Here is an 18,823-nt window from a genome sequence, read left to right as displayed (position 1 = left end):
TCATTTAATTGGGAGCAACATCTTTGGGAATTAGAACTGGTAATGGGAAAGATATGGAGTTTATTCTCTCATTCATTCAACAACATTTACTGAATGCCCATGATGTGCCCTCTGGATGTTATAACCTGTCCAAGAAAAACGCAGACAGGAAATAAGTGCCATAATACTAGCACATGGATGACTAGACAGTGCAGGGTAACAACATAATGAAAGACAAGTTACCAGATTTTAAGGAACTTACATCATCATTACCATTGAAATTTCTGCCATGTGTCCTATTCTCATTTAATCCTTATGACCAGGCTATGAATTGGGTGTCAATATTATCTCATTTTAGAAATGAGAAAGCTGAAACACAACAAAACTGAAAATGAGTCTAAAGTAACTTGTACAGTAGAAATGGGCATTGAGTCAAGGGAGTCTAACTTGAGATTCCATGCTCTTAACCACTATATAGTATACCACCTGGACATTGGAGAAAAAAAAAAACAACAACAAACTGTCATTGATAATGGAAACTCAAGACATAACTCCAGGAGGTCTGATCCAAGAGCAAAGGACCCCACCAAATGAAACGTCCTAGCAAATCCCAGCAGCAGTTTGCCTTCAGTCTTCCAGTTACCATGACACTGCTCACCAGCTTGCCCCTTAGGGAGGAAGGTTAAAGGAGTTCCCTCAGCTTTAAATTATTAAAATTTCTATAAATTTACAAATAATCATTAACTCCATAGTTTCTAGGAATCTATGAGAAAAGCTATTTTGAATATGCCACATTTTATCTACCAAACTGTCAAATAACATTACCACTTACATATTTTTACCTTCCATGGAAGTGATATAAACATCTCGGAATCATTACAAAAATATCCACTGGCAATGAAATATTGGTAACAGTAATACAAGCAAAACAAGGGTAGCCATGAGCTGGCGATCATTTTTACTTGGTGATGGCCACATAAGACTACATTCTATTAATCCGTAATATTTTCTATTGAAAGTGAAGTCACTCAGTCATGTCTGACTCTTTGTGACCCCATGGACTGTAGCCCACCAGGCTCCTCTGTCCATGGAATTCTCTAGGCAAGAATACTGGAGTGGGTTTCCATTTCCTTCTCCAGGGGAATCTTCCCCACCCAGGAATCGAACCCGGGTCTCCCACATTGCAGGCAGATGCATTAACCTCTGAGCCACCAGGAAAGTCTGGTGGCTCAGATGGTAAAGAATCTGCTTGCAATGAGGGAGACCCAGGTTCAATCCCTGGGTCGGGAAGATCCCCTGGAGAAGGGAAAGGCTACCCACTTCAGTATTCTTGCCTAGAGAATTCCATGGACAGAGGAGCCTGGTGGTCTGCAGTCCATGGGATCGCAAAGAGTTGGACATGACTGAACGATTTCATTCATTTTCTATTAGCATTATATTAATTTTATTACCTGTCTGATATTTGTATTATTAAATGTTGAAACTTTAAAGTGAAACTCTTTAAAGGTAACTGGAGAGAAATTTTGGAAAATCAGTCCTGATTTGTGACTTTAAAGTAAAAACATTAAGTATGATAGTTATGAGATCATTGGCCAAGATAATTAATTTCTAAAGGCTAACCAGGTAATTATCAATGATAGGCTAAAATGTATTTGAAGATACCCTGAAAGGATAAAGTACTAAATGAGTGTGTCTCATCCCTGCCCCATTACAGGTGTCACTAACAGTAGGTTTTAAAATTGAATATGTCCCTTTAACATGAAGAGATTCTAACGTGGGATGAGGTGAGTCTCAGATGGTTGTTCATTGAAAAACAAAACTTCACAGGTCTGAGAAATGAAAACAATGTGGTAGTCCCTCAGTCTTGTGCAACTCTTTGCAACCCCATGGACTGTAGCCCACTAGGCTCCTCTGTCCATGGAATTCTCCAAGCAAGAATACTGGAGTGAGTAGCCATTCCCTTCTCCAGGGGATCTTCCCAACCCAGGGGTCAAACTCAAATCTCCTGCACTGCAGGCAAATTCTTTACAGTCTGAGCCACCAGGGCAGGCCTGAGTCTGAGAACCTCTACAATAAATTGCAGCTATTATTAAGCAAATAATATTGAATATTTATTCAGGCATTTGCTTTATTTTTGCTCCTTATTGCAAAATTCAGACTTAAATTGAAGAAAGTAGGGAAAATCAATAGGCCATTTGAGTTAAATCAAATCCCTTACGATTATAGAGTAGAAGTGACAAATATATTCAAGGGATTAGATCTGATAGATAGAGTGCCTGAAGAACTATGGACAGAGATTCCTGACATTTTACAGGAGGTGGTGATCAAAACCATTCCCAAGAAGAAGAAATGCAAAAAGGCAAAATGGTTGTCAAAGGAGGCCTTACAAATAGCTGAGAGAAGAAGAGAAGTGAAAAGCAAAGGAGAAAAGGAAAGATATACCCATCTGAATGAATACAGAGTTTCAAAGGATAGCAAGGATATAAGAAAGCCTTCCTAAGTGATCAATGCAAAGAAATATAAGAAAACAATAGAATGGGAAAGACTAGAGATCTCTTCAAGAAAATTAGAGATACTGAGGGAACATTTCATTCACAGATGGGCCCAATAAAGGACATAAATGGCATGGACCTAACAGAAGCATAAGATATTAAGAAGAGGCAGCAAGGATACACAGAAGAACTATGCAAAAAAGATCTTAATGACCCAGATAGCCACGATGGTGTGATCACTCACCTAGAGCCAGACATCCTGGAATGTGAAGTCAAGCAGGCCTTAGAAAGCATCACTAAAAACAAAGCTAGTGGAGGTGATGGAATTCCAGCTGAGATATTTCAAATCTTAAAAGATGATGCTGTGAAAGTGCTGCATTCAATATGCCAGCAAATTTGGAAAACTCAGCAGTGGCCATAGGACTAGAAAAGAGCAGTTTTCATTCCAATCCCAAAGAAAGGCAATGCCTAAGAATGCTCTAACTACTGCACAATTGCACTTATCTCACATGCTAGCAAAGTAATGCTCAAAATTCTCCAAGCTAGGGTTCAGCAGTAGGTGAACCAAGACCTTCCAGATATTCAAGCTGGATTTAGAAAGGGCAAAGGATCCGGAGATCAAATTGCTAACATCCATTGGATCATAGAAAAAGCAAGAGAATTCCATAAAAAAATTTACTTCTGCTTCATTGACTACACTAAAGCCTTTGACTTTGTGGATCACAACAAGCTGTGGAAAATTCTCGAAGAGATGGAAATACCAGATAAACTTACATGCCTCCTGAGAAATCTGTATGCAGATCAAGAAGCAACAGTTACAATCAGACGTGGAACAATGGACTGGTTCCAAATTGGGAAAGGAGTAAGTCAAGGCTGTATATTGTCACCTTGCTTATTTAACTACATGCAGAGTACATCATAGGAAATGCCAGACCTGATGAAGCACAAACTGAAATCAAGATTGCTGGGAGAAATATCAATAACCTTAGATATGCAGATGACAGCACCCTTATGACAAAAAGCGAAGAGGAACTAAAGAGCCTCTTGATGAAAGTGAAAGAGGAGAGTGAAAAAGCTGGCTTAAAACTCAACATTCAAAAAACTACGATCATGGCATCCAGTCCCATCACTTCATGGCAAATAGATGGGGAAATAATGGAAACAGTGACAGACTTTATTTTCTTGGGCTCCAAAATCACTGTGAATGGTGACTGCAGATGGTGACTGTAGCCAGGAAATTAAAAGACACTTGCTCCTTAGAAGAAAAGCTATGACAAACCTAGACAGCATATTAAAAAGCAGATACATTACTTTACCCACAAAGTTTCATCTAGTCAAAACTATGTTTTCTTTTTTCAGTAGCCATGTATGGATGTGAGAGTTGCACCATAAAGAAAGTTGAGCATGGAAAAATCGATGCTTTTGAACTGTGGTGTTGGAGAAGACTCTTGAGAGTCCCTTGGATTGCAAGATCAAACCAGTCAATTCTAAAAGAAATCAATTCTGAATATACATTGGAAGGACTGATGCTGAAGCTGAAACTGCAATACTCTGGCCTCCTGATGTGAAGAACTGACTCATTGGAAAAGACCCTGATGCTGGGGAAGACTGAAAGCAGGAGGAGGATGACAGAGGATGAGATTTCAGATGGCATCACCGTCTTGAAGGACATGAGTTTGAGCAAGTTCGGGGAATTGGTAATGGACTGGGAAGGTTTGGGTTCTGCCGTCCATGGGGTCACAAAGAGTCGGACATGACTGAGCAACTGAACTGACTGACTTGCTTTACGGACAGAAGGAAGAATAGAGAAATTAACAAGAACATCACCAAATGGTTCTTGATTATTTGGCTAATGTTTTTACTGGGACTTAAAATTTGGAGAGTCCACAATAGGACCACAGCTTGATAGCTATTTGATTTGCTTAGAAGAATGTGGGACTACCATTAATCCTTTAAGGAGATACTCAGATGAACAGGAGTAAAAAGACAGGAAGCATGAGTAGCTACAAATGAGATTATTCATGGCTTGAGAATACTTTTAAGTTGTAAGAATCTGGATCATAAACCCAGCCAGGACCAAATAAAACCTGATACAACTTATCCATTGCTAAAACCCAAATCACTCCAGGGACAGTCTGCCATTAGGAAGCCACCTTGGCTTTTTGAGAGGTTTAGAATGGATTTGGTTTTGGAGTCATGTAATCATGCAATTTCCTTGGTCATAAAAAAAACCTATTAAATCGTAATGTCTTGCAGTAGGATTCATGCATCGGGACGTTTTAGAGATCTCTAAATGACCCCATTGTGTAGGCAAATTTGGGGGTTGGAATGTAAACTCCTCACACTCATCCATCTTTGCATCCTCCATCCTCACTAGTAGTTGCCACCCCCATCCCATTCTCATCTTTCAACTTAGGCTAAATCACTTCTTTCCACCCCTCAACCCACCCTACCCGTGTCCCCATCTTTTAGTCTGTCCCTAGTCTACACTTTTCACTTTATAACTTTGGTCAGGTCATTGCCTTGGTCAAAAATGTCTAACTTACCCTACCCTTACCTCTGGAGTTTTGTATTCAACATACAGGTATCACCTGGGAGCTTATACCAAGGTCTAATTCCAGGTCCTGTCCAGGTCTACTGAATTATAACTTACATAATATTTTAATAAGATCCTCTGGAGACTCGTATAAGCATTTACATTTGATAAGTATTGCTTTAAAACATTATTTCCCAAAGTACATTTTGAAGGACATTCTCAAGGACAGAGAATCTACTGCCCGGATTCAAAGACACACTTTCTTCTCTCTTTACGGAACATCTGTCCATTCAAAAAATGTTTATTCAGTGACAACTATACCCTACACTATGCCAGGTTTAAAGGATCTTGTGGTGAGGATGACAGAAGCGGTCCCTGCATTTGTGGCCTGCAGTCTAGGAAGGCAACGTTAACATGGAAGGATAAGTATAGGAGTGCCATAAGGGGGAGATGCAAGATGCTGTAGGATGATCTAGTTAACGTCGATGGGGAGATGGATGGGGAGGGTCTAATGAAGTTAGGAAGGTGAACATAACATTCCTCAAAAAAGGCTGCTACAGCAGTTCTGTGCTGATACAGAGTTTGGAGGACCAAGGAGAGGTAGCTGAACACAGCTCCAGCATCCCACAAGGCAGATGCAGAGGCTTGGAACGACGATAGGAATGCTTGCCCCGTGCCTGCTCCATTCAAGGCAGTGTGGGCTCTAAGTATTCTCCTTTTCAGTAGGTGCGGTTATGAACCCTATTCTACAGATAAGGAAACTGGGGCACAGAGAGATTAAGGAAGGTATCCACTGTCACAGAGCAAAACTTGGAACTCAGCTCTGGCCATGTGCCTCCAGCACCTCTGTTCTTAGCCATCATACTCCAGCATGCTTGAGCTGGGAAGAATATGGTGCATTCAGGAAGCTGAAAAACAGGCTGTGTGCCTAGAGGTCAAGCATTTGTTCACAAATCTACGATCCTTTCTTATCTTAAGGGTGAAACTATAATACATCACCATTCAGCTGTGACTTCTTATAGCACAAATTTTTAGAAACATCCCATACTTACTGAATCAGAATTTCTAGCCATGGAGCTGAAAACCTGCATTTTCATAATGCTTCAAGGTGATTCAGAGTCAATGCAATTTGAAAACCATAGAATTAGCAATACCAATTCCTCCAATAACCTCCCTATCATAGTCTCCCCTAATTAACCCACAGTTATTTAATAATATATTGGTCCCAAAGTATGAACTAAACATCAGGGTAAATAGGATTGAAGCTGAAAGAAATCTGAAAATTGAATCTATGCTTCTCCAGGTCCCCTGACTGTCTGGCTGTGAAAAGAATTATCTAGACTTGAAAAATTGGAGGCTAAAAAGAGACCACAGAGGCTTAGAACTATTTTCATTATAATGCCACCCATTTAAATAACTAATTGAATCTCTGGAAGTTGGAGTAAAATCTGAAATTGCTGGAAGAGCAATTATTTCACATGGCTTATGACTCCTCCATCCTTTCACAGTGCTAGGAGAAGACGCCCATGCAGCAGAGAGAATTTTCTCAAAAGTACTAATAGAATGCATGCAATAGCAGTAGCTAAAGTAATCTCTGGCCACTGGGGCACACAGACTCAACAAAACTAATATGCCTTCTTAAGTGTCCAGGGACCTTGACAGCTCTACCACCAATATCTGGCTGCCAGTAGGGTATTATTTTTAATTTAACCTTTTCCTTTCTTAAAGCCATTTAACAGAGGAATTATGCTAATCTCTTATGAGACAGAAACTAAAAGAAACAGCTGCATTTCAATAAACCTCCATCTTCATATATTATCTTCCTGCATTTTTCCAAGACTTATATTTAAAAGCTTGAATATTATTCAGGTACATTAGTATTAAAACTTCAAAATCCATCCTCCTCGATGTTGCCTTTCAAATGGTTTAGAATAAAGATCACAGTTTTTCTGTCCCATTCTGTTTGGAAATAACATTCCCCTGGCTATTCCATATACCCTGTTCATTCAGCTCAATTACTTTGAATTTTTATTTAGGAAAACAAGTTTTGGAGAGTTCCTAAAAGAGATTGCTGTCTCCACCCCTCAAAAGATCAGATAAATATCCCACTGTATTTTCCAAGCTCTTCTGTATTCCATATGTTTAGTTCTGATTCTACCCATAAGCAACATTTACTGCATGCTACTCTGTTAACACTGTGACAGAAGATCATTAAAAAGATGAAATGGTACAGTCAGAAGAACTTTATGTGGCTACCTCACCAGTGCAATGTAAGACACTGATGATGATAACCTTCAAGAGCTGTCACTGCCCCCTTGCCAATCACTGAGAGGCGGTTTGAAGTGGCAGACAGATGTGTGTCGGTGTTTGCTGCAACATCATGTCACTGCCGTGAAGATGTGTAAGTCAAAGAATGACCGGGGGATCCTAGATGCCCAAGGCTGGACTTCCGAGGAAACATATTAATAAGCTCAGTATTTGTGGCAGGTTCTCTCCTGCAGAATGACCTGCTTTCCTTTCCCTTCTTCCAGGAGGCTAATGCAGAGACACAGGAAGAGCCAGGCCCTGAATGAGAGGATGTTATTGCCAACACAAGGCCAAGGAGATGTGGATGAGACCCACTTTGCTTTGAGCACTAGTGTTAATATGCTTCCATCCTTCCTTCCCCTGGGTGTGCCTTTTCTTACTCTGGCAATAGTGAGATCCATAGGACCCAAGATAAGAGTATGAGACTATGGAAAAGGGACCAAGTTATTAATTCCAGGTCTTAGGTCAAAACAGGGCCTTAGAACTAGCAGTTCTTGTATCTCAACAGGAACTAGCTCATCAGGGAACTGAAACAGGTATGGGGGAGAAGACCCATTCTAAGAAAGGCAGTCATTTTACAAAAGTGCTCCTCTGTGTTTGTCAGGACTTAGCTATTAAATATCCTGGATCATAGCATCCCAAATATACCTAAGTGTATAAAGCATCACCATTAAGAGTAAAGAAATAACAAATCATATACTTCTGACTTCTGCACCTGTTCAATACTTTTTAATGTATTGGCCCCTCTTCTTCCACAGGCTTATATTTATCAGTGATATGTGCACAGTTCTGAAGGCCCTGCATTCTAATGAAGATGCCTGGAGTCAGGCTTAAGCACACAGGATCCACAAATAAATTGTGATGGTATTCATGCCACATTTAAATGGCTGTTCAAAATACCACAACAGTGTTAACAAAAGACAAGAACTCCTACAGCACACAGCTGTAAAATCATGGCATAGAACAACAAAATATATTTTCCCTGCCAAATCATAATGGTTCTAGAAAGCTAAGACTTCATTTACAAATTTTACAAACTTCATTGCCTGGGTTATATGCAAAAGGAAAAGAAGGGAGCCCTTGCTCCCCCATCTCTCACTGACTCAGTAGTGGAGGAGGCAATCAAGTGGTCAGGAAGCAGAGAGCACTAAGGAAACAGCAACCTACCTGGTTGGCACAGCCTTGGGCAGGGAGTCCACTCACTGAAAGCAGTCACGAGACAGTCTTTTTTGCACGGGAGCAGACAAGCGCGTACAGTTTCTGGCCGAGTAGATTCTGGACATCTGCCAATGTGAAAGACTCGATCAATATCTCCTGGAGAAAGTAAGTAGTTTGACACAGAACCATAGGATTCATAACTAAAAACACTGAGACCCTGTTGTTCCTTTTACAGACATGAGGAGAAAGATCCAGGAGAAGCTACTCGCCCAAGGACTCAGAGCAGGAGGCAGAGCATACAACAAACTTTATTTCTCTTGACCTAGAGACTAAAGCATCAGAAAGGGAGGGGGGTAAGGATATACACTTGGTAGTTGGTAGCCATAATGCTATATTTACAATGGAGGTAGGTAAGAAAGTAATAAGGACTTTCCAGGTGGCGCTAGTGGTAAAGAACTCGCCTGTCAATGCAGGAGACAAGAGATGCGGGTTCGATCCCTTGGTCGGAAAAGTTCCCTGGAGGAGGGCATGGCACCCCACTCCAGAATTCTTGCCTGGAGAATTCCACGGACAAAGGTTCACGGGATAGCAAAGAGATGGGCATGACTGAAGCGATTTAGCAAAAGAAAGAAATAAAGTGGTTGCCAGGGGCAGGACAGGAGGCAGGAAGGGGATGGATGAGAGCAGGGTTGAGTGCAAGGCCATTCATTGTTGTATATTATATGTCTCCTTGTATTTTGTTATAATTTATGAACCATGTGAATGCTTATCCAGTCAAAATAAAGACAGAGAAAGGAAGAAATGAAATACAAAAATCATTAAAAAGGGGTTGTATTTGGGATGTGGGATGCTAAGTGGAGGAAGGTGTGGCCAATTTTCACCATCAGGCCCTTTGTATTATTTTATTATACTTGTATAATAATATATAGAAGCATATAATACTTGAAAACACATTAAAATGGGAATGTATATACTCACAGAAAAGGAACTGTTCAATAAATTAATTATTGGTGGCCTTATTATTAATCATCCTTAATATACACACATAAAAACTGTCTATCAAATAGGTCAATTCAATGAACATAACAATAGAAAAAACAGTGTCTTTAGAGCACAAAGTATTATTTAAGCAAGCTATTCTGGTAAGGAAAACTGATGTCATGCTTTAGTAGAACTAGCAAAAAGCACTAAACTCATCCCCAAGTTCTTTAGTCATCCCTTGAAAGCTACTAAAATTAAACTGAACTGCTATTTACTCCATCTCCCCTCCAGTCTCTCCTGGTATCTGTCTGGAAACGAAAGTGCAACTTGAAACATGTCAATTTCCTGTGTTCCCAGTGGGGCAGCAGGGTTTGAGGGTACAGGGAACCCAGTCAGGACATGCTCAGACATCACAAACAGCTCAGAAATGCCTGTGGTGCTGGCTTGGCTTCAGGCTTTCTGGAGAGGGTGGTTTATTCCCCAGGGACTTTGTTCATTTCAATTAGAAGCAGGTTTTAATCTCTTTTTCAACTTTTAAATATACCTTTATTGAGGTATATTGTTATGTTGTTGTGTGTGTGTGTGTGTGTGTGCTCACTCATGTCCAATTCTTTGCAACCCCATGGACTATAGCCTGCTAGGCTCCTCTGTCCATGGGATTTCCCAGGCAGGAATACTGGAGTGGGCTGCCACTTCCTTCTCCAGGGGATTTTCCCAACCCAGGGACTGAACTGGCATCTCCTGCGCTGGCAGGCAGATTCTCTACCTCTGTGTATACCTGATACGGAAAGGACTGCACCCATTTAATGTGATGAGTTTGAATATATGCGAACCCCTGTGTTCCCATGTCCACAAGCAAGGTGATGGACCCATCCCACACCTCCCAAAGTGGCCTTGTGTCCCTTGGTTTTGGTTTTTATTTTTATGTAAGGGAGGTGTTAATCTCTTTTGGGGAACTGATATGGCCTACTTCTAAATTTCTGATTTATTAGCATCACTCACAATAAATACTCAGTGGCCATAATATCAATTCTTCATATCATGGTCCCCTTTCCCAGTGTTCTTCGTCTAAGTCCTTAAGACAGAAACACTATCATCCCCTCAGGGACAAAGCTCAAATTCAGGTTATCTTGCTTTTATAGAGGCCATGAACTAAGGGCTTTCCTGAAGTATGATTTCTGGTCTGATAAGAGCCAAATATTCTCTTGCTAGTGAAACCTTTTGTTCATTTCTTCTGCCAATAAGGTTTATTTAGAAGACATCAATTTCCTTAAAGGTCAATTACCTCTTCTTTTCTATTTACATGATGTTTACCTTTCCCAGGATCACATTTTCAATTTTCATAAATTTTCTCTGAATCATCAAGAATACTCTCCTTGACCATTAGCAACTTATGTGCTAAGTCGCTAGCACATAAGTTCCTAAGTTCCACATAGCTCCTAAGAAATATAATGTTTATTTTATTTATTGTTTACTGACACTAAAAGGTTTTTGATATTTGTTGCACTGCTGGTTTTCTGTGTGTGTGTGTGTGCACATGCACGCGCACATAGGCATGCGTTATATAGGTACTAATTTTTAATGACTTCATGGTAGAGTTTCACCTCATATCATTTCTTAAAAAATGCCAGATCTTAATGTTGTGTAAATATTTAGTAATACTAACTGAATGATTGAAAAGCATTCTGTGCCATTGGAGCCTGAAGACAAATCCCTGGGGAAATAAGGCAAATTTATCTAGTCATTTCCAAAACAAATTTGAAACCTTAAAAACTAGGGTAACATATGGATTCACATTTTAGCTAGTAAACACAGTATGGCTTCTTGCCTTTTGTCATAAATTATACTTTTTACTGTTATATAACACTCTGATCCTAGATTGGCAATACTCTTGCTAAAAGGGTGAATGCATTTCATTTCAACACATATATTTTTCCAGAACTTACACTGGAGTATTCCACAATTGCCTCCTGGTTGCCCTGGAGGCTTCCATTCCTGTGCTGAAAGGCATCAAACTTATCTACAGGGGTCTGCCATTTCTCAGTTATGTGCCCATAATCATGAGGTAGACATAGTCATTCAACCCCCGGACTGAGGGGCCATCCCAACCTGCCAACTTTGTAAACATTCAATGTGTTAATGGAGCTCCCCATTACTATGTCTCACCAAATGCCCAGTGTTTTCTCAGAAAGTGCCTTACATGACCTTTGGAACGTTCTGAGTTGTGTGATTTTAATCTTTATTATTTTTTCACACATTGCAACTGGGAAAAAAAGAAAAAGAGAAGTGAAACAAAGCCACATATCCCAATAAGCTCTCAAGCTTTCACTCCTGTTTGAGTTGCACCCTAGCTAGTCCTCATTTTCTGATGTGATCAGTTCTACTACTCATACAATGGTAACATTCTTACCTATACAGTTACAAGGAAACCAGAACCCCAATCCTGGGAAGCAAAGAACTGCAAGGAGTTCTGTGCACCCCAGTACAATGGGTTTAGAGTATCAAACACATCTTGTTAAGCCCATCCAGTCTATGGAGACACATTTCTTTTTTTCTACTCTGAAGGCCACTCTTTCTTTAGGATATTTTCTTTTCCTATTGCCACTACCTTCACCCAAAGGATTTAACAAATGGCAGGGAATTTTTTTTTCTCTGCAACAGCTTTCACATAAAAAAGAGCAAAAGCATACTTTTTGAAAGGGCAAAGCAAAGGATACTTTCTCTTGCTGATAATCTCACTATGTGCTTCACTGGACACTAGGTATTATTTTCTTAGCTCAATTAATCTCATTAACCTCAAGAATTTTAATTAACTTTACTTAAGTCAATGCAGCCTCCTCTTGTTTAGCAGGATCGTTTGGAGACATACAGTAAGAATTAAAACTAGACTGTTAAGTCTCTAGCCTCATTAAAAGTGCAAAAAGTAATTAGCAATGTCCTTATGTGTGGGCATGTATGTATGTGTGTGTTAGGGAAAACATCTGTGCAATTCATTTTTCTCTGTTGCAAAACTGAGTTAACACGATAGGTTATTCAGTGTAATAATATTTTAGTCTTATGAAAATTATCAAACAAATCCATATGTATTTGTTCATTATGTTTTAAACTATAACCTTTTGACTCTGGTTTATCTGGTCACAAAATATCATTCAGTTAATATTTTTATAAGCTGATGAGCTTAGAAACTTTTATAAAAAAAACTATCATTCAATGTAATCATAAGGCTAGATAAGGAAGCAGAGGCCTATTTGAACATATAACCCAACCTTTCATGTCTAAATAGGTTCAATAATGTATTTGGCAGTTGTCAGTCTCAATTCTAATGTTCCTTTGCTAAGAAAAAAATAAACTACATTCATAGCAAGTGTGGATATTTCCTATTTTGGGCCAAAGGTGAAAAGTTTTATGGAAGGGAGATCAGGCTTCAGGAATGCTAATTTTTCTCATCATTCTAAAGAATAATAGTTTGTTGCATTTCGCATAGCATTTATTCCTATATCTAAGCTATGTTTATTTTTATTTGTATATTCAAGCTAATAATTCTGGCATCTTTTTTAAGCAGTTGAAAAATCTACATTATGAAAATGAACATTATCAGGGCTGCAATCCTTCTCAAGATAAAAGTAGTTCTCTTGTTTGCATAATATCTTTGTAAATCTTTCAGGATTTTACCATAACTCCAAGAATTAGATTAACACCTGAACGAAGTGATATGCAAACATTATTGTTCGCGTTTGCCTATATCTCCCATTGACTCTATCAGTCCACATGGTGTTATGGATACCAGGTAAGTTAAAACATACAAGTGATATAATTTGATGTTCTAAAAATATCACAAGCAACCCAGAGTTATATGCTAAAGCAGAATTAACATTTATGAGTTAATAAGAGCAGAAGGTCATTCATGTGATCTGTTTATTACTTTTCATGGCAGTCCCCTTTGCCAAACTTTACCATGGTAGATAAAATATTTCTTATTAAAGCAAAAAATAAACATCAGCTTCTCAAACTTCTGCATCTCATATCCATCCCCTGTCAAATCATTTTACTTTCCTACACACAGGTCTAATTAATTCATGGATTCTAAAAATGTTTTTGGACAATAATGACATGCCAGTCATGGTTCTAAAATCTGCAGTGGCAACAAGGAAGATCATCCAGCCCCAGCTACATCCAACCTTTGGAAGCCACATTTAGGAGGGGAAAGAGAGGAAGTCTTTTTGATTGTGCTTCAAGTCAAATTTATCTTCCTTTCCATTTTCATAGCCATCTGCTCATTTGATGCTCCAACACCAGCAGTATCTGGCCAATCTGTCCTGATTTTGCCATTAGCAGTTTGTTTCCCTTAACTGAGCTTCTGTAACTTTCCTTACACACAGCTCAAGTAGTTTCCATGACACTGTGGATAAGGCCCAGAGCTTATCATCATGGTGCCCTGAGATGAAGTTAATCAGGTTTAAGTTGTCCATGACAGCAACACAAACTGGACTGAATTAGGCAGAAGAGCAAATGTAGTTGCCTACGTTGCCAGGAAAAGCAGGAGGGCACTTAAGTGAGAAGGGACCAGAACTTGATATTTGTTCTGTTCCAGTTTCTCTCTTTCTAGTTTTACTCTCTCTTCCTGCTTTTTCCACCAGGCGTGACCACGGCATGGCAACTCTCCACTCAAATACTTAGAGCATCATGAACAGAAAGAAGAGAGAGTTCATTTTCTCAACTTAAAACTTTTGGAGGAATTTGTGACACTAGACCAAGGCTTGAACCAACCCATCCTGGTTACCCACCAGTACTGTGGTTGGGGTAGGGTCTTTCAGCATGGCCACTTGCAAATCTCTATGGACAAGCCGGTCACCCAGTCTCTGTATATAACCAGGTCACTTACTTTTTCTTTTCCATGAGCCTTCCTGCATGCACTTGAAGAAGAGTTATGTTTTCTCATTTGGTCTAGAGAAGAACCCCCCACAGCTGAGCTCTCCAGTCAATTACTCTTTTTTCCTCCATCACTTGCAATTATTCCTGAGCCTTTTCTTATCCTAGCCCCCATGTCCAAATTCTTTTTTTTTTTTTTTCAATTTACATTTCTATGTGCAGAACAGAGCAGCCTTGAGATTGTAAACATACTGGAGGACATGAATTAGTCTATTCAAAATGGCTGTATGGATTTATGTCTCACCTCAGACAAGGCCAATGGGATCTAAAGAAGAGTATAACACAGCCCCATATTTCAAAGTACATAACCTACCTTGTTGTGAACCTAGTCATCATGTGATTGGAAAAGAGTCAGAAATACTGATATCAACTGTAGAAAAGTTGATTATTCAAACAGATTCAAATTTGTGGGCATTATATTTACTGTTATCCTTCAATGAATGCATATATTAGAACTTAGAAGAGTGTCTACCTTTGGACAAGACTCCAACAAAACAAAACAAAAACCTCTTACTCTAGTACAAACTGGGACATATTCAGTGCTCAAAAATGCATCTGACTAAAAGCACTCAACTATGCAATCATCCCATGTACTTTCAATAAACTATTGATCATACCTTTTTGTCATCACTTGTCCCACGTGACTCTTGACACAGAAGACTCTCCGTGTCTGAATGCCCACACCACATGTAGCTTCTCCATTCCAGCCAATGGTTGCATTAAGGGCAGTTACTAATGTGTCTTCAGAACAGGGACCCCAAGGTGATGTCTCCCAGTAGAGCTGCATGCATGAATGGTCATTGCATGAGCGATATTCTTGGAGGGCCTGACTAGGAGGGCATGGTTTTCCACCTGCAAATATCAAAAGAAAAAAAGAATACATCGCTGTGGCTATTATTAGCATATTGTTGCTGTTATTCCTGTCATTCTTGTTGTTTTTCCTGTTTCAATGTTCTAGAAAGATGGCCTTTTAGAACAATCTTCCTAAGACCTGAGCCACTGTACAATGTTTCTGACTCTATGAGCACGGTTGTTCTGTCATGAGTAACAACCTGAGGACGATATACTTCACCTTTCTCTTCTCAGTAACAGGCAACAGTATGTAAAAAAAAAAAAAAAAATCAATTCACTTGGACATACCTCTCCTCCAGCAACAAAATACAAAGAAACTGTATGGGACTAAAAATAACGCTGTGCACTCCCACTTGGGACAAATTCGGAACACAAGGTACAAAGAGATGAAAAAATCCAACTGTCACTTTTGAAGAGCCTGGAGCAAAAGCAGGTTACTGAACATGCCTCCTGCCCACAACATTAATGGGTGGGCAAAGCAGCTAAACTACCCCTCCAGCCACGAGCCCTAGACACACCCTTACCCTCACCCCCACGTGCGCGAGCAAGTTAGGGAACCTGTTGCTGTGTGTTCCCAGTACCCCTTGGTGCAGCAGAGGCCCTGAAAAAGCCTTGCTTGAAAAAGATCAATCGATTCTACTGCTCACCTCTGTGTCATGTATCTCTGAGATAAATCCCAAAGATACCTGCTTTTATTTTAATATTATTATGCTGACATAAATTAGCCAGTTAGATATAATAGACCATGACCTTGAAGTGGTATTATTCAAACACAAATACTCACACACGTTACCTGCATATGGGTTCTCTTTCCTAAGACAGCATGATTTTTCTCAGAGAACCACTTTAACATACATCCTTCCTCAAGCAGTGCATTTTACTGCAATTTGAGAAATCCAGAAATCTCTCTTCAAGTTTGGCAGGAGAGAGCTCACCCTTAAACTCTGAAATCATATCTGACAATGTGTTATCCACTGGCAGGGAGACCAGACGATTGCGCGTTCCTACACTCGTGGGTGAGTCAGACAATCACATTTCACTACTATCTTTTCTTTCACAATGTTATATCTATGTAAAAACTGGTATTTATCTAAAGCATTGATGCTTCCCCCTGACTCTCCCACAGCATAATGATTTATTCAGTGGGCCAAATGCTTGAGAAGATTTGTGACCTTGATTTTGTTATTCTTGTTATTTTCCCCCCATTAAACACTATTGACTTTTTTCTCCTTTCATAAAAATAACAGACAAAAGGAGGAAGCCACTGCACTTTGAGAACATGAAAATCTTCATTTCTCTTGAACCTGACCCCATTTCTTATGATCACAGGACAGAATCTTATCTTAAAAGGAGCTCCTCAAAGCAAATGGCCATATTGCTCTGTTGTCCTCACTGAGCTGATGGCAGACAGAGCCAAGGGAGGGCCTAAAAGAAATGAAATGGCATGTGTGTCTGGGGATGGAGACCATTGCTCTAAGTGATAGAAACAGCTGCTCCTCTAATTTGTCCTCAAGTCACCCGTTTACATTCCCATAGCACATTTTAGCTTCTTCAGTGCCATTTTCACAGCCTTCATCTTTTTCCCTCTCACAATGTGCCAGCCTGACAGAGCAGGAAATGAGGACATGCAGATCAGGTACTTTGCCAGTGTTAGTGGTGGCTCCAGGTCAAGAAGTCACATCTCTTGATTCCTAATTTTGAACTCATTCTACCAGGCATATTCCAATTATGTTCCCAACTGCATGAGCTATCAGAAGCTGGATGTTTACCAATGAAGTCTTGTCTTCTTCCCTAAAAATGTATAACAACTAACACCCATCTGCCTGCCATGACCTGAATGTGCATGAGTGCTATGATATATCATGTGTGCTCAGTCACTCAGTTGTGTCCGACTCTTTGAGACCCCTGGACTGTAACCCACAAGAATCCTCTTTCCATGGAATTTTCCAGGCAAGAATATTGGAATGGGTTGCCATTTCCAACTCCAGGGGATCTTCCAGACCCAGGGATCAAACCCACGTCTCTTGCATTTTCTGCATTGGCAGGTAGATTTTTTACTAAAACAAGTAATGTTAATCATGGGAACCCAACATAGATCAACTAGGGAGAGAGAAATGCTTGGAAAGCAAATTGTTTACGTAGATTTAGGGACTAGAAACCTTTCTTATTACTCACCTTCTCCAGCCAATGCCAGGATAGTCCTTGACCTGGTCTGTTTCCCATCTGAGTTTTTATTTGAACAAGACTGAGAGCAGGATGACCACTCTGTCCACTCGCTCACCACACAATCCATCCGGCAGGGAATTTCACATGCCATCTGTTCAGGAGGTGGAGATGCTGGGCAGAGACTCCCTGATACATCTTCTCCTGTAATCAACCAGATCAAGACAGCTGCTGATGAATGGAAAACCGAGGCCAGTCCAGGAACATTCAGATTCATCTCTTCCTCTATGACTTCAGCTTAGCTTAGAAGACTTCACCTTGTGTCTAAACCAATAATGTTTTTGTTGTTGTTGTTGTTGTTCAGCCGTTCACAATATTTATGTCAAGAAAAACTTTTAGGAGATAATTTGGCATTTAGAAAGGTAGATACAATAGGAAAACTGCCTTTTGTCATCCTTCCCAGGGACAAGTGGGCTTTTTCCAGAAACAATTTAGCCGAGATGGCTGGGGACAGACTGACGTGCTATTGACAACCACATGTAACAAGTACATGCATTTCTGCAAAATTGGAGCTAGAAGCATCTGCTGACCTGAAAAACCACAATTTATGCTGAGCCATCTATTGTACTCCCTTCCCAAGTTATCAGTCTAATTTTCTGTTGGGTGTTTTCATCTCCAAATGCATGTGTGTGTCCTCAGTTATTTCCAACTCTTTGCAACCCCATGGACTGTAGCCCACCAGGCTCCTCTGTCTATGGAATTTTCCAGACAAGGATATTGGATTGAGTTGTTATTTCCTAATCCAAAGGATCTTCCCAACATAGGGATCAAACCTGTGTCTCCTGCAGCTCTTGCACTGGCAGACAGATTGTTCACCACTGTGTCACCTGGGAAGCCCCGTCTCTAAATATGCAATCTTAATGAAGACTATTGCACAATGACTCGTTTATTCTATTTGTGCATAGTGGTAAATAATCCAAAGCCACAGTGGATATGAACCTGTGGCTAAAATTATACACTATGTTGAAACAAATGGTGAACGCAAGCCCCCAATTTTCCCAAATCTATACCCCCTTTGATGAACTACTCAAACCAAAACACACAGACACACACACACACACACACACACACATGATAATGGGGAATGTAGTTTTACAATTAACAGACACAGCCAAGGGGATCATTTCTAAGTTGCTATTCTATATCACAAATGATTATAATGAATTTTTTTTTCTAAACTCTCTTTTAGGTTATGTATCCACTACTTTTAGAATTCAAATATTCCTCTTTATAGATAACAATTCCACTCTTACTATCCCCTCCTTCACAGTCACCTCATGAATACAGAAGACATGAACAATAGTAAAAACATGTATGGTTTGAAGCAACAACATGAAATGTGGAATGGCAGGTCTAGGAGACAGGC

General features: G+C 39.9%; 1 protein-coding gene across 1 annotated transcript in view; it reads right to left on the bottom strand.

Moving 5' to 3' along the window:
* The window catches only part of THSD7B (thrombospondin type 1 domain containing 7B), a 926,619-nt gene that overhangs the window by 485,502 nt on the left and 422,294 nt on the right, over positions 1–18,823 (bottom strand). Inside the window, exons 7-9 of the mRNA XM_070380583.1 lie at positions 17,410–17,601; positions 15,000–15,234; positions 8,482–8,597 (exon numbers count right to left, since the gene is read on the bottom strand). Coding sequence (XP_070236684.1) covers positions 8,482–8,597; positions 15,000–15,234; positions 17,410–17,601 — 543 coding nt within the window. The remainder of the gene's footprint in view (positions 1–8,481; positions 8,598–14,999; positions 15,235–17,409; positions 17,602–18,823) is intronic.

This window comes from Bos mutus, chromosome 2 (genome assembly GCF_027580195.1).
Source record: "Bos mutus isolate GX-2022 chromosome 2, NWIPB_WYAK_1.1, whole genome shotgun sequence".
In the NCBI taxonomy this organism is placed as follows: Eukaryota; Metazoa; Chordata; class Mammalia; order Artiodactyla; family Bovidae; genus Bos; species Bos mutus.
The sequence above is the reverse complement of the archived record's forward strand: the minus strand, read 5'-3'. Positions and strand labels throughout refer to the sequence as shown.